Consider the following 14191-nt stretch of genomic DNA (forward strand, 5'->3'; position numbering starts at 1 on the left):
TTGCGAATAATTCGCTTAAACGAAAATTCAATTTTTGGAGCTATATACACCAGTCGACATGGACGGTAAGAGATATCTGAGAACGAAAATTCGTGATATGGTAGTAGGTCTTTGTGCACCTGAATCATCGAATTGATGTTCGCCCTGTCTTTCTAAATTAGTGCACTTACTAGCGGGTGCCTTTTGGGCTGCACTGAAACCCGAAAGTAATGAAGACAGGTTATCAACCGTCCTCATAATAGGAACTGGAGAATGACGTGCCTCTGCAATTACTAAGGAACTTGAGGTTGATCGAGGATCCCCTAAGCATGATCTAAGGCTCCTAGCTATTAATCGTTGGAGTCTCTCTTCAGTCGAACGGGAGATTCCACGCAGAACAGGTGAAAAATATGCTATCTTTTGCTTTATAAGTGCATCATGTCCTTTTAGTAAGGATGAAACCGACCCTCCCTCGTAAGCGTTATTTGCCATTGGCCCACCGCCTTCGCCACTATTATCTCCAGCAGCAGGATTAGCTAGCATTTGCTCTTATGAACAACTGTAGCGTTTTCGTGACTACGGGCTGTGGACATGAACAACCAGTGATGCTAGCGTCCTCGAACACGAAACAAGCGCTGAAACGCAGTTTTTCATCAATAACTACAACACATCTCAAGGAACCGGAGCTTAGACGTGGAAGTCGATTGCACCCAGGCATCCGTCGCGCATGTAGCAATAAAATATTTCGTCCCCCCTATCCCGTCCAAATCCGAATGCTTAGAAAGTTCGAATAAAAAAAGCCTTCATGAATGGTCGTTTTACGCAGAAAAGTGCGATCTGCGAACAATGTACTGCGTGAAGTAGCAAAATTTAAAAGCCGTGACACATTGTTTAGATACTGTTTTCATCTCTTGCAAGCAGCGCGTCCCTTTATAGCACAAAATAAAATTTGTAGAGTCTCGCGGTTTTTAAAGAAAAGGCAAAACTTAGGCAAAATGCGCTTCTATAAGCTTGCCCACATTAGCAACAAATGAAGACACGTAATAACACGCCTGCCGGAGCGGTGGCCCGTGAGGTTCTCGCGTTCGCAGGTGTAGCTATGCGAAAACGCAAACGTGAATTCGCTGTTCCGATTCCAGAAGTCCTATTTTGCAGTCATATCCATTTATTTCTTTTATTATTATTTTCACCCATGGTCACTGGCTCGGATAACCTTGCTGCTGTTATTGCTGGGATAGGCTACACGACGCTATGGAAACGAATGAGAAATGGAATTGACCATTCGAGAGCACGGCCCCAGCGTAAATATGGCCATTTTTTTCGTTACGTTGATAATGAAATTCAGCGGTCGTTCGCCCACAGTGAACTACGCCAATGCTTGCGTGACTTCGGGAATCGTTTAGGGAACTTCGTGGCACCCCAAGCGGGCGGCTCAGCGCAGCAGCTGGATCCAAAAGTACCCGTATTCACAAAAACTCCTTACTGTAGAAATGTTTGTAAAAGAAACTTCTAGCCAATCCAGATGATGCAGATATCATTAGCGAAGGCGGATGACTAAAGACAAGGAGCACCTATACGAACGAAAAGCTTTGTAAATAGGGGCTCAGGGCCAGTGCTTACAAGAAGCTCCTACGCTAGAAACGTTCGTAAGGAACAATTCCAGACAATCGTGATGCTGGGCATATTATTAGCAGAGGCGGCCAGCCAATGTAAAAAAACGAGAAGAAAGGGAGTTAACGGAGGGGCTCGATTTTTATTAGTCATATCATAAGAAGCCAACAAACACTGACACCGAAGACAACATAAGGGAAATTACTTGTGCTTAATAACTGAAATAAAGAAACGATAAATTAATGGAAATGAAAGTGGAGGAAAAAACAACTTGCCGCAGGTGGGGAACGATCCCACAACCTTCGCATTTCGCGTGCGATGCTCTACCATTTGAGCTACCGCGGCGCCGTTTCCCCATCCACTTTCTTGGTTATTTATGTTTCCTAGTAGAACCCTGGGAGTGTTAGCCAGCGCCACCACTTACAGATATCTGCGCACTTTAGTGCGTATATTTTAAGGCCCCTTTACAGCCATATCGCACCAACTTCATAGTAATCATAAGTACATTGCAAACCCATTAGCACAGACATGGCGCTCTTTGGCCATACCTGGCCCTTGCGCCAAAAAACCCCATACATCACAGATCTTGGCGGCGGACCCACGTGGAACATCCTTTCTGCCGCAGGCGTCACGAGAACGTGATCTTTTGTTGTTTTTTTTTGGGGGGGGGGATGGGTGAAGGCAACCGGTCAATAAACCCACACATGCTACCTGAAGGCATCAATGTTGCCGGATTCGAGACACTGGTTATGTAATAAGCGATAAGAAAGGGGGTTAACCGAGGGGCCCGATTTTTTATATGACTTGACCTCCGCACAGCTCTAAACCAGTTAGAAGGAAGACCTTTCTCACTGGACAAGATCTTGGGACCATGGCCTCGCATATCACAGAGCTCAGCAAATGGTCACAAAAGCACTACTGCGATTTGTGAAGGCTACCGGACTGAGCAGCCGTCTGTGATAGAGAACAGTCAATATGTTGGCGACATAGACAGTTTACTTTCTCTTCGTATCTTAATATTTTCCTCCCCTTTCCCCCAGAACAGTGTGGCCAACCGGCCTCAGTCCTGGTTATCTTCTCTGTCTTTCATTTGTCCTGCCCCTCTCTCTCTTACGGAGCATGGCGAACACCTTCCTTCCACCTGGCTTGCATGAGAATGATGATGACGACAACCACTACAGAGGCCGTTGTCTCCTCATTCGAAACTTTTCTTTCTTCATCGCCGTGTCTGCTTCCTTTCGTACACTCAAAGTATTGGTCGGACGTTTTCCTCGCGCGCCTGCGCCGCACCTCCACGCCATCATCGCGGTCTTTTTCATATTCGATTTTCGTGGCAGTAGTGGTTTGCCGTCGTTTCCTGATTCTGCTCTATTCCGGATGAGAGACTTCACGCTCACGCGTATCACACATCACACTTTGTAGAAGTTGCAATTAATTACTTGTACCATATTTCACTAAATTTTAACCCGGACAGGGGTCCGTCCAAAAACAGTTTATTCTCTTGAGAGAACGTCTTCGAGCTCTGCTATGGATCGAGTGCGTTCACTTTGCTAAGACACGCGTTAGGATGAACGTACCCCACGTGCATGCGTGCGTGCGTATGTTGTACGTGTGTGTGTGTCAGTACAGAGCGTTACTCGCATTCATATAGCCAAATTTAAGCAAAGCGATCTTGCAGAAGTGCGTATGCAATCTATTGACTTTCTAACATCATGTTTACAAGACTTATCCCGCAATTAAACATTAGTCAAATTTGGTCATGCGCCGCTCTAGATTTTTTTTCTTTGACGCAGCGTGTACACAAGTGTGCGCATGCCTGCGGCACTCACCTGCAGTTTGTGGGTGATTCGAGTGAGGAGCCGCACCGTGACGTCTGGAATGTCGGGGAACACTTCCTCGAAGTAGCAGCATTCAGGCAGGTGCTCGGACAGGGCTGACGCCTACGGAAGCCCGCAGATGACGCGGCGCAAATTATATGTATTGCAGTGCCAATTCTTGTTTCCTTTCACATCAAATAAGTTTTCAAAGAAACTCTCCTGCAGGCAACACGAGAATAATAGTTCTTTACAAAGCAAAAACCAACCACTCTGCAGAAGCAAAAAAAAAAAAAAAAAGGGAGGGGGGGGCGGCAGGGGGTCGAACACCTGAACTGGGGAAGATGAAATGATGCCTATTACATTTACCTATTATGCCCAAAGTAACGCTAACCCTTTCGTTATATTTACACCCTTCCTCCTTTGTCGACCAAAAGCATGCAATATAGCTCAATAAGCGAATACATATTTTGCTTAAACTGTCATGGAAAGTCGCCTTACCAAGTTAGTCGGTTCACATGCCAAATACGTCTTTTTCACGTCGTTTTATTTGTTTATTATGAAGAATCCTTTTTAAGTACATATATCTCAAACCTACCATTAATACATTTAATGGAACTGACGTCATCGCTGGCGAACAGTTAAACTAGCAAACAATCTTCTTAAGGTTCTCTTAAGGAAAATAATAAGCCTGTAATACATTTGTGCAGAAATCATGAAAGACGATCGTCAAAGTAAGCGAATAGCTTCTGCGGTGTCCAGAAATTAAACGGACGCACTAGCGATACTTCCGAAATATACTGCATGCAGATTTCGTTAATGATGTTTGACGATTGTGGCACAAATAATCGTCGACATATTTTGGTAGACGGTATGACAGCGCAGCATTAAAGCTCCTAATACCCCTTCCCCCCTTTTCGCCCAAGACTCGCTCGCACCGGATATAGTATATCGTTTGCAAAGATTTGTGTATATTTCGGGCAGGGGTAAACCAGACTCTATGAAGCTTCCGAAGTGTGTGAGAACTTGTCTTTGATGCACGAGTTGCTCGCATTTCCGTACTTCTGCGAAGTATTCTTTTTTTTTCACTTTTTCGAACACTGTGTGTGTTTTTGGTTACGTCTTAATCGTGGCTCATTGTGCCTGATATTTCTTCCACGCATTCCACGCATGTTCCCATGCCCAACGTCTTCTTTCGGTTTAGTTTATGTTAATGTGCGACATGCATCAAACAAATAACAGATATTCATAGGTCTATGCAATAGCGCGGGTGAGCAAATTTTCTGGCAACGCGCGCCTACTCGAATTCCTCTTTTACGAAATTTGCACCAATCTTTACAAGGGTCAGCGTAGGGGAAAGAGCTGGCGCCAGTCCATCTGGTCATCTTCCCCTTGACACGCCAGTGTTGAGCATTGCTAATCAGCACGCCGTGTCTCATACGTATAGCCGGGCATGAAGTAGGCTCCGTAGATGAGTGGCGTAATGTTCTGCAGTTCCCTGCGAGGCTGCTACACTATATTTGAGCCCCTCGCTGCCCAGCCAGCGGAGAAAGAGAAAATCCCCGACAAGCTAGCAATGCAGCTCTTGTTCAATTTTCTCTCGAGTAGCTACAAATAAATAAATCGTCCACAACACTTTGAAAAAGAAAAGAAGACGGGGAAAAGAAATATCGTGTGCGCGCCTCGTCTCAATTTAGGAATAAATATGTTTCAATTTAGGAATAAATATGGCGCGGGAGAGTCATTCTCGCTCTCGACAATTTTCTGGACGACAGCCACGGGCGCGCCAGCATTGCGTGTGCTCTGCGCGTAGCTCGTCACGTTCTAACTCAGAAAGTCAGGAGCGCGACTAATTTATGCGAGACGACTGGGCCAACAGATAGACATCGGAGAAACATGGCTCACGACGCACGTTTTTACACTGTATATAGTGCACACTGACTTAAGAACAGCTTACAACACAGCAGCCTGCGCTCTTTTCTTCTATTCGGGCCTATTGACACATGCAGCTGAAACGCGGAGATAAGCACGAATAACAGCTGCAGCGTTACGAGTTGGAAGAGGAACCACTTGCCAAGTGGCGCTTGGTAGCATGCGTCACAAAATGCGTTCGTATAGCTCAGTGCGAATTGACAGTGTCATTGCAGGGGATGTAGACGCGCTAAACGTTGAGGTTATGTTTCGTATACTGATCGGTGCATACATCCGTACTTGCAATTCTACCTTCACCGCGAGACGAAAAGCCTCTCTATATTGAAAGTGGGTTGGAACACGTCGAGAAGCCTCCCGTCCACCGATTTCTACAGCGCGTGGGACCCACACAATATTTTGTTCTTGTCTGAATCATCCTTGCGTTCAGCTGAATCACTCTGTGAGTATACACCTATAGCATGCAAACAACAGGCGTGCCATACTTGCCCGGATTCAAACTCGCTATCTAGCAAAATTCCACGCGAAACATAAGTGCCGAAGTATACTCCACCCATCCTCTCACCTCGCACAGCTTGTTGCAGTAGTGTGCCACGCGACACCGGGCGCAGGGCTTGAGGCTCTCGCACCTGCACCAGGGAAGACGCGCGCAGAGGCATTGCCGCGAGTTTAGCAGGGAACGACGACAAGTCATCAATAACGCTCTCTCTCTGAAATCGAGCTGACAACCAGAAGTCACTTTCATTGGGCGCCCGCAACCTCTGGCGCCCTTCGCTATACCGATCTGGCATTTATGCGCGGCGTTAAGCCCCTCTTTGATCCACTTTACTGTTTACTCCATTCCTTGTAATGACGTGCTGACGACTTGAACTTAAAGTGCTTAAAGATTTATCTCTTTCTTTCCCACAAAGAGAGAGAGAGAGAGAGAAACAGAGGCCTCGTGAGCACGCACAATAACGTGAAAACAATGCGTCCCAGTTGATTGCCGGGTTGAGACAGCTTACGACCCGCAGCAAGGAAGTGTTTACACGAATATATTAAACAACGCGGGCGGAGACAGCAGTGGCAGCCTGTTAAAGGGGCCCTGCAACGTTTTTTCGACCACCTTCTGTAGCACTGGAGTGCGTTTATTATGGAATACTGAGATGAACGCAGAAAGAATGATAAAAATTGGCAAACCGGAACTTGACTTATTCGCCATCAAAGTTCAAAATCCAAGCAGACAACGGAAGAAAACTTTCCCTTTTGCATTTCACTCTCCTAGTCATCTCACTGCGGTTGTTTCCAATCACTGCGCGCCTCTTATAGAGATATGCATGAAGTCTCGCCTTGTAGTGGCCTTTACACACCTCTCTTTTCGACGGCGGTGTCACCATGGTTACAACGAACCACGTACGTCGCACAAGTTAGCAGACGCTCCCGTGATATGTCGTGCAGTGTCGATGGTAGCGGCGTTTATAAAGTTTATAACCTTTATTTTCCCATCAATACAGGAGAGAGACAGAGATATATATATATATATATATATATATATATATATATATATATATATATATATATATATATATATATATATATATATATATATATATATATGAAGAGGAAAGGCAGGTTGGTTAACCAGATATGTCTCCGGTTTGCTACCCTACACTCGGGTTGGGAGATAAGAGCTAGAAAGAGGACAGAGAGGAAAGGACCAAAAAAAAAAAGGAAGAAAAATGCACACACAGAGAGTTTCATGCGCAATTACCACAGCTATATACCGCAGCGCAGAGGGCATTATGGTGATACCCAGAGCGTTCTCGTTGAAAAGGTCTCAGTACACCTATTGCCACCATGCAATACAATACAAAATGACAGTGGAGGAGATGGGAGTAAGAGCGACAATCACTGATTGCGCGTCTCGTCTGAATCGCAACTCGTCGTCTGCGCCTGCGTGCCTTCACAGAGTGGCAACATGCCGGCGCCCTTGCAGTTACCGATTTCAATGCATAGGCGCTATGGGAAGCTTTTCCACTAGAGTTGGTTATACAACTAAAGCTCGATCTAACGAAACCCAATTTTACGAAGTTCCCGATCTAACGAAGAAACTTACATTTCCCGGCAGGTACCCATTAGGGTTCAATGTTATCATCAACCCGAATAAACGAAACAAACTTGGCTGAACTCGATTTAACGAAGTTTTTCCTCAAATAAATGAGTAAAAAAAGCGGTGATTTGTGTCTAATTTTCACACAGACGGGTTCTTCTTCGAGAGTGCGCTCTAAAGCTGTGCGCGCTCATATGGTCACATGCCTAGCTTTATTTTGACGAGACTACACGCCGCGCCCATGCGCGGAACAGCCGATTCAACACCGCCTCGGCCGGGGTGGTGGTTGCTTTCGTTATTTCATGATGGTTTAGGCGACAGATGGCTGGATTAGCGGCAAATACAATGCCGCGGTAGCAATTGCGTGTCACTACGTTACAATTTCAGATTTCGAAGGACCGAAAAATTGCTTTCTTGATTTTACGAGCTTCCCGATTTAACGAAATAATTCGAGCGTGGTCATCACTTCGTTAAATGGAGTTTTGCAACTGTAGGTGTTTTCATCGGGGAGAGTGAGAACCTCCTCTCGGAACTGTTGCGCGGGAGTACAAAGGCACGTGCTGGCAGCGTCTGCAATGCTTGAAGGAAAAAACCAGTCAAAAAACACAAAGGACAAGAGGAGAGGTTCACACCACAACGACTGGACTATCAACTGAGCTTTATTGGAAAAGGGCGTAGCCCCAGCAAGGCCATGCAGAGCATGCGCAACCACATCATCGCTAATCACAGAGCATGAAAAGACAAGATATCGCTTCTTTTGTGACCGACCTAGAAATGCAAATTCTTTTTCAAGTAGTCGCACCGAGGTTGTACTAATGCAGTCGTCACCTAATAAACTGATCTAGTACGCTTCCAGGATTTCTCGCTCTTCTATGCCCTTTCCCCTACCAAGAATCGTTACATTGCTGAACAAAGGACTGGCCTTGCTGGGACTACGCCCTTTTCTAATAAAGCTCAGTTGATAGTCCAGTCGTTGTGGTGTGAACCTCTCCTCTTGTCCTTTGTGTTTTTTGACTGGTTTTTTCCCTTAGAGTATGTACCAACTGACCCGGATTTCAACCCTTCTACAATGCTGTAGCGCGGATGTTCACGCGCATTTACCACAGCCCAGAGGGCGTGTGGCGACACCCAGAGCGTTCTCGTTGAAACGGTCCCAGTACACCTATTGTCACCATGCAATTCTTTTCAAAATACGATATTCAAAAGCAGAAATACTTTTGTGTTTGATAAAGCATAAAGTATGTTTTTATTTGTTTAAGGATGACTTAGCTTGGACCATGCGAATGTTACCTACGGCCTGGCGTGTCAAGCCAATCAGAACGCGCAACCACTGGCGTCAATGTAGCATGTAACATATGTCACTTCCACTTCCAAAATTCATCGTTGTAGATATACCTGTGGTCGGAGCAGGAGGTGGTTTCTCCGGTCAAAAATAGGACAAATACTTTGCTTTCAGCGTTCTCGATGACTTTACGATGTCGCCGCATTCCATTGCGCAAGAAGAAGCAATGAAAACGGCATGCTTAAAGGTCTTGCAACTGGCCAGAATGTGTTGTGAGAAGTTGATGAAAATGAAATGACCATGAGTTATAGTGATAGCATCGAACACGCTGTTCACGATTTAAGTAGGAATTATAATTTTAAACTGGAAAAGAAAGTCTCAAAAACCAGTACGTGGCGGCGCCTGGCAGAGAAATATTCGTACTACGAATGCAGTACATGAGATTACTGTACGTAAGTGGGCTAGTTATTAAGAAGAGCATACTTATTGCTTAAAAGTGCAGTTCTTATATTATTAGGTTTTTGCACTTTACGCATTGCGCATCACAAAGTAAAAAAGAAAAGTGCACGCTAAAGGAGCTGTTCAATGCATCGCGGCGCACATGAGGGCTGTCGCACGCGCGCAAGTTTGCGAGTTAGTATACCCCGAGTTCTGTGGTCTCTGCGAGATACAAAAGGACATCGACGAATTGTGCCGTAAATGCGTACCAGCACTGCAATAATAGCACTACTTTTGGCTTGGCTGAGAGAAAAAATTACCGACGATTACGTTACTTCCTAATGCGAAATGTGAGCGCAGCAAATAAGCTGTTTCACCTTTTGGATAGATTGAGGCAAAGAAATCGAGCAACACATGTATGCGCTATCACATAATTTTTTTTTTATTTTTCACACGTATTCCTTTAACAAAGACTCCACTAACAGTTCTTGACAGTCATGAAGGAAGCTTTGTGGTCGGAGAAATAGACTGATATATGTTCGACTTGGTACACCAATGCTTGATTCTCAAAGACGAGATCTATACAAGTGCCTCGCGAGGTTGTCACAGCCGTGGGGGAAGCAGAGGCTAAGCGCCGCCGCCGAGAAGACCCTGCCGTTCGCGCCGCCGAAGCGGAGGCTCATCGCCGCCGTCGAGAGCAACCAGCAGTAAGCGAGGCTGAAGCAGAAGCTCATCGCCGCCGCCGAGAAGACCCTGCAGTTCGCGCCGCCGAAGCGGAGGCTCATCGCCGCCGTCGAGAGCAACCAGCAGTAAGCGGAAGCGGAGGGGGGCGGCGTGTACACCCAGCGGCAAACGATGGGGGCAGAAGCGCGCGCAGCAAGCGGACAACACGATAAAGGGAGGAGGGAAGAGATAGCAGCGACTGACTGATGCCGCTGACGGCGATAGTGAGTCAACCCCAGCTATCCGCCACACAAGAACAGGGGGGGGGGACCCTTTCCTCCTCTTTCTGCATGGCGGCGACGGTGTTCTATGCAGTCACGTTATCTTGACTCTCTAGCGGCGTCAGCGGCATCCAGCGGTATCAGTCGGTCGCTGCTAGCGCTGGGGGGATGAAAGGGGGGCGGAGCTGGTTACGAGGCCGACGACGACGCCGACGACGACGCGAAACCCAGGAACGGACGCCAAAGAGCTGCGCTCTAAAAAAAAAAGCCAGGCGCATGCAGCCAGCAAAAGCATGGTCTTCGACTTCAATTTGCGTTACTTGGAGGGAGCCGTCGCTGGGGTGTATATTCGCACACCAGCTATTATGTTGAAAATAACTCGGCGCTTCATAAAACATGAACAGCAGGAACATAGGCTTGACAAACAAAGTATGACTTTCTTACATCTAGAGCCGCACGTGTTGTCTGCGACCCACCAATGCCGGCGTATAATCGCTATAGCACTCCCCTATCCCTGTTTCTGACATGTTTCTTGAGCACGACTGCATCCTCAATGCAGATCGGAAAATTATGGGGAAAAAATATTCCACGGCGTTTTCGGCGTTATCACTATATGATTGGACACTCAGAGCAGTAAGCGTTCCATTGCACACACACACACACAAAAAAAAAAACGGGCACCTTAAAATTGGTTTTCAGCCCCTTTAATTTGTGTCATAGGGGAGAATGCGGGACGCGGCAACATAACGAGTATGTTGCTGCCTGCGAACTGCAGTCCCGACACCGCGATTACTTGAATGCAACAGGCAAGCAGGTCGGGCTAAGTCAATTCTATACTCCGTGCCACGCGGACTCACCAGTTTAACTGGACGCCCGCTCAGCCACAACCACCTCTCAGCCCGACCGGCGAGAATTCAAGCAAGCCCCACAGGGCACTTTCGCTCCGAGCTTGAGTTAGCTGCCGTGCAGCGTACGCAGTAAAAAATGCTGCACCCCTAATGGTGCTAGAAGAGCGTTTTTTTTTTTGTCTTTACGCCCTCCCTTACATTCACTTTGCACCAGTGTATACTCATAATACCCAAAATAGAGACGTATGCGAGGAAAAAAACAATAAAAAAGGTTAATACCCATAAGGTTGCTGAATAGATGTTTTAAAATCCAACACATGTTATTGCATCCTTTACACACACCGTATGCAGGGCGTTTATGTTCACCCTATAAGAAAAAGCGTAACGATTGTATTTTTACCAATGCAAGATGCGTTCTGATCCTAAATTTCTTATGGAATGAAGCAGCTTGATGATGGGAAAGTTGCTTTTTTTTCCTTTAAAATAACTACTTTGTATGATAAATAACAATCACATTATGGGATATTCTTGTATGTCAGCCCATTTATTTCTTTGCAAGGCTAGTTTTTATTTCTTTTCCTTTTCATTTGTTTTTTTTAATAGCCGCACTAAATATTCCAGGCCGCATTACTACTCCGATAGAACAAAGAACAATGAAATGCAATTACATGCAACGACGTTGCGCTTCCGGCAACTTATATACGACCAATTTGCAGGCCTCTACATACACCCTTTACGCCTTTACAATGAAATTATCTGTATAACGAAGGTCGCCGTATGTCCCACGGCCGCATTCCTATGTTTCATATGTAGTGTGAACGCCTCTATAATGAAGACTACACTACAGCAAAATTGTCTGTACAACGAAGGAATTCAGGCGCATAGCGTAAGGCTAATTCGTTACTTCACAACGAACGCACGTAGCGACGCCACCGCTGTCCTCCACAGCTGCGGTGCGCGTAGAGAGAGCGCTGCAGTCAGCACGACGACGACCGCGTGGCAGAGCCCGGACTGCGGTATCTATGGCATAGAAACACCGTAACGTGCTTTGTCGAAATCATCCTGGTGATGAAGGAGGCGAAGGTAGCGGTGATAGAGAGCCTGTCGACGAAACAATTTTAACAAGTGAGGTAAACAGGCGGCATTCGCCGCTCTGTATATGCTGCACCTTGTGTCGCTCTCTGGTTTCACCGCGGTGCATAACGTGAGCAGTGATGCCGTGAGGTCGGTTGCAGTTGCACATTCCGTTGGATCAATTGTGAACAAGTAAATCCGCTACTTGTTTAACTACCTCTTGAATTCGTCTTAAATAAAAGTTTCAGCTTGCTGAGCGTGCTCATACTATATGGCTGCTTAATGCAAGCGGCACAGTATCGGATCTATACGATAAAGAGACCTGTATAACGAAGGATTGTGGAGGTCCCGAGCACTTCGTTATAAAGGCGTTTGACTTATTATCGAATGTGTTGCTGAGCTCGGGCAGCGCAGAAGTTGCAATAAAGCATCACGCAAGTTTCGGGACGAATTTGCACCCGGCCACCATGAAATCTGAGAAAAATCTGAATACCTCCGCAGCCTCACAACGCACCCTGGTATTTGCATTTAGGGCCTCTACTAGAATACGCTAACAAAATTTTCGTGTACAGTTTCACTGGCTACTACTACAGGTTGTTCAGTAATTTAACGTTTTCTTTGATCCCGTGGTTTGCAAACTTTTGTAGCCGGGTGTACATATACCAACATCATTCTGAAGAGCAGCAAGGTGTCTGCTGTATGGCGAAGTGATATTAGAGCGTTTGGCTTACATGCGAAGTTCCTGAATTCAAATCCGTGTATTTCTTCGGTAACCTATATAGATGAATTATTTGCGCTTTGATTGAAGTATACGTAGTAATGTGAAGTATAAGATATGAAAACTATGAGGAGCACCATTATTATTTTTTTCATTTTGTTCCTATAGTTCTAACTCCTTTCCTTAAGTGTGGTAATCTTGACACCCCTTTTTTGTGGTCATGGCACGCCACCTTAAGAATATTAACCGTGCAACAAACCAAAAGTAGACTTAAGCGTGATACCTTCTGCGTAGATTTCGTAAAGATGTCAAGAAGGTATCGATGCCACCCGATATTTCTATAAAGTAGAACCAGATGGTGGTGTCCGCAATTCCTAAACCAGGCAAACATGCCAACATCCTCAGCACTTTGCACGCTGCAAGCAAGTTAGCCTTTACGCGGATCACCTACCATGTTGAGAAAAAAGGAAAAACAAGAACCCAAATTTTAGCTGCGCCACAATAAATTCCAACAAGACATTTATGCATCAATAGACAGCCTCTTCTTGCTGTACCGTTTCGCAGGGGCACGGTGAGGCAGGCAAAAGTACCAAGCATCCTGCTAGACGCAGGTCTATAAGCTATCTACTGGCTCCCCCCTGGACGCGACCAACCTACCTGGACTCCGAGCAGAAGCACGAGTGACTCAAACAGAAAGCGGAAGAGAGAACTAAGCGTGAATAGAGTGCTTTAGTTAAGCGTCTTTACGGTACGCTCCGCTCTGAGTCAACCCGCTAAGCCACAGCGGAGCGGCGGGCGATTTTCGCGTTTTATTTGTACCTTTAGCGTAGCGGAGCGGACTTTTTGTAGTTGCAGCACCCTCTGGCCAAAATCAGGGTTATGAAAGAAAATAAAAGCACCCATTTATCACTTTTATAAAGTAAAACGTATATATATATGACTTATTTGTCCATGAAGTATGTAGACGTGCGCTTGTAATGCGTTACCGGTCCATTTTATCCAGTGGAAAATAAAGCGCCGTCTTGGGGAACGCCACGTGATAGCCAGCGAGGTTGCTTTCTGCATCCAATCCAATCCTTCCTGACGCCAACGCTAGCCAACGTGCTGCGCAGCCCGCTCCGCTCAGGCAGCTTGTGTTTGTCGCTCCGCTTGCGGCTAAGCGGAGGGCGCATGCGCATTTGCGCTTCCGCTCCGCTTAGCTGCTGAGCGGAGCGCAAAAACGCCAAACTAAAACACTCTATCTGCCTCGCGATGCCCTACCCAACGGAATCGCTTCTGAGGCTCAAGTTTTGGATCACAAGGCAAAAACTGGCTCAGCCCTCACAAGAGGACATCATGGCCAGTCGGCACGCATACACCGCTTCAAAGCAGGCATGGCGTTTCAGTCATGAAGCAGGTATGAAGCAGGCAACTTATAATCGATGAACACGTTTGCACAGCGAAGAGGAGCAAAAGACACCACCCG

The 14191-nt window shown here is 46.2% G+C and overlaps 1 protein-coding gene across 1 annotated transcript in view; it reads right to left on the reverse strand.

Moving 5' to 3' along the window:
• The window catches only part of LOC142578702 (histone-lysine N-methyltransferase SMYD3-like), a 55868-nt gene that overhangs the window by 24220 nt on the left and 17457 nt on the right, over positions 1–14191 (reverse strand). The window contains exons 2-3 of the mRNA XM_075688202.1: positions 5899–5962; positions 3420–3530 (exon numbers count right to left, since the gene is read on the reverse strand). Of these exons, the coding sequence (XP_075544317.1) occupies positions 3420–3530; positions 5899–5962 (175 nt within the window). The remainder of the gene's footprint in view (positions 1–3419; positions 3531–5898; positions 5963–14191) is intronic.

The sequence above is a fragment of the Dermacentor variabilis genome, chromosome 1 (genome assembly GCF_050947875.1).
Source record: "Dermacentor variabilis isolate Ectoservices chromosome 1, ASM5094787v1, whole genome shotgun sequence".
Taxonomy (NCBI): domain Eukaryota; kingdom Metazoa; phylum Arthropoda; class Arachnida; order Ixodida; family Ixodidae; genus Dermacentor; species Dermacentor variabilis.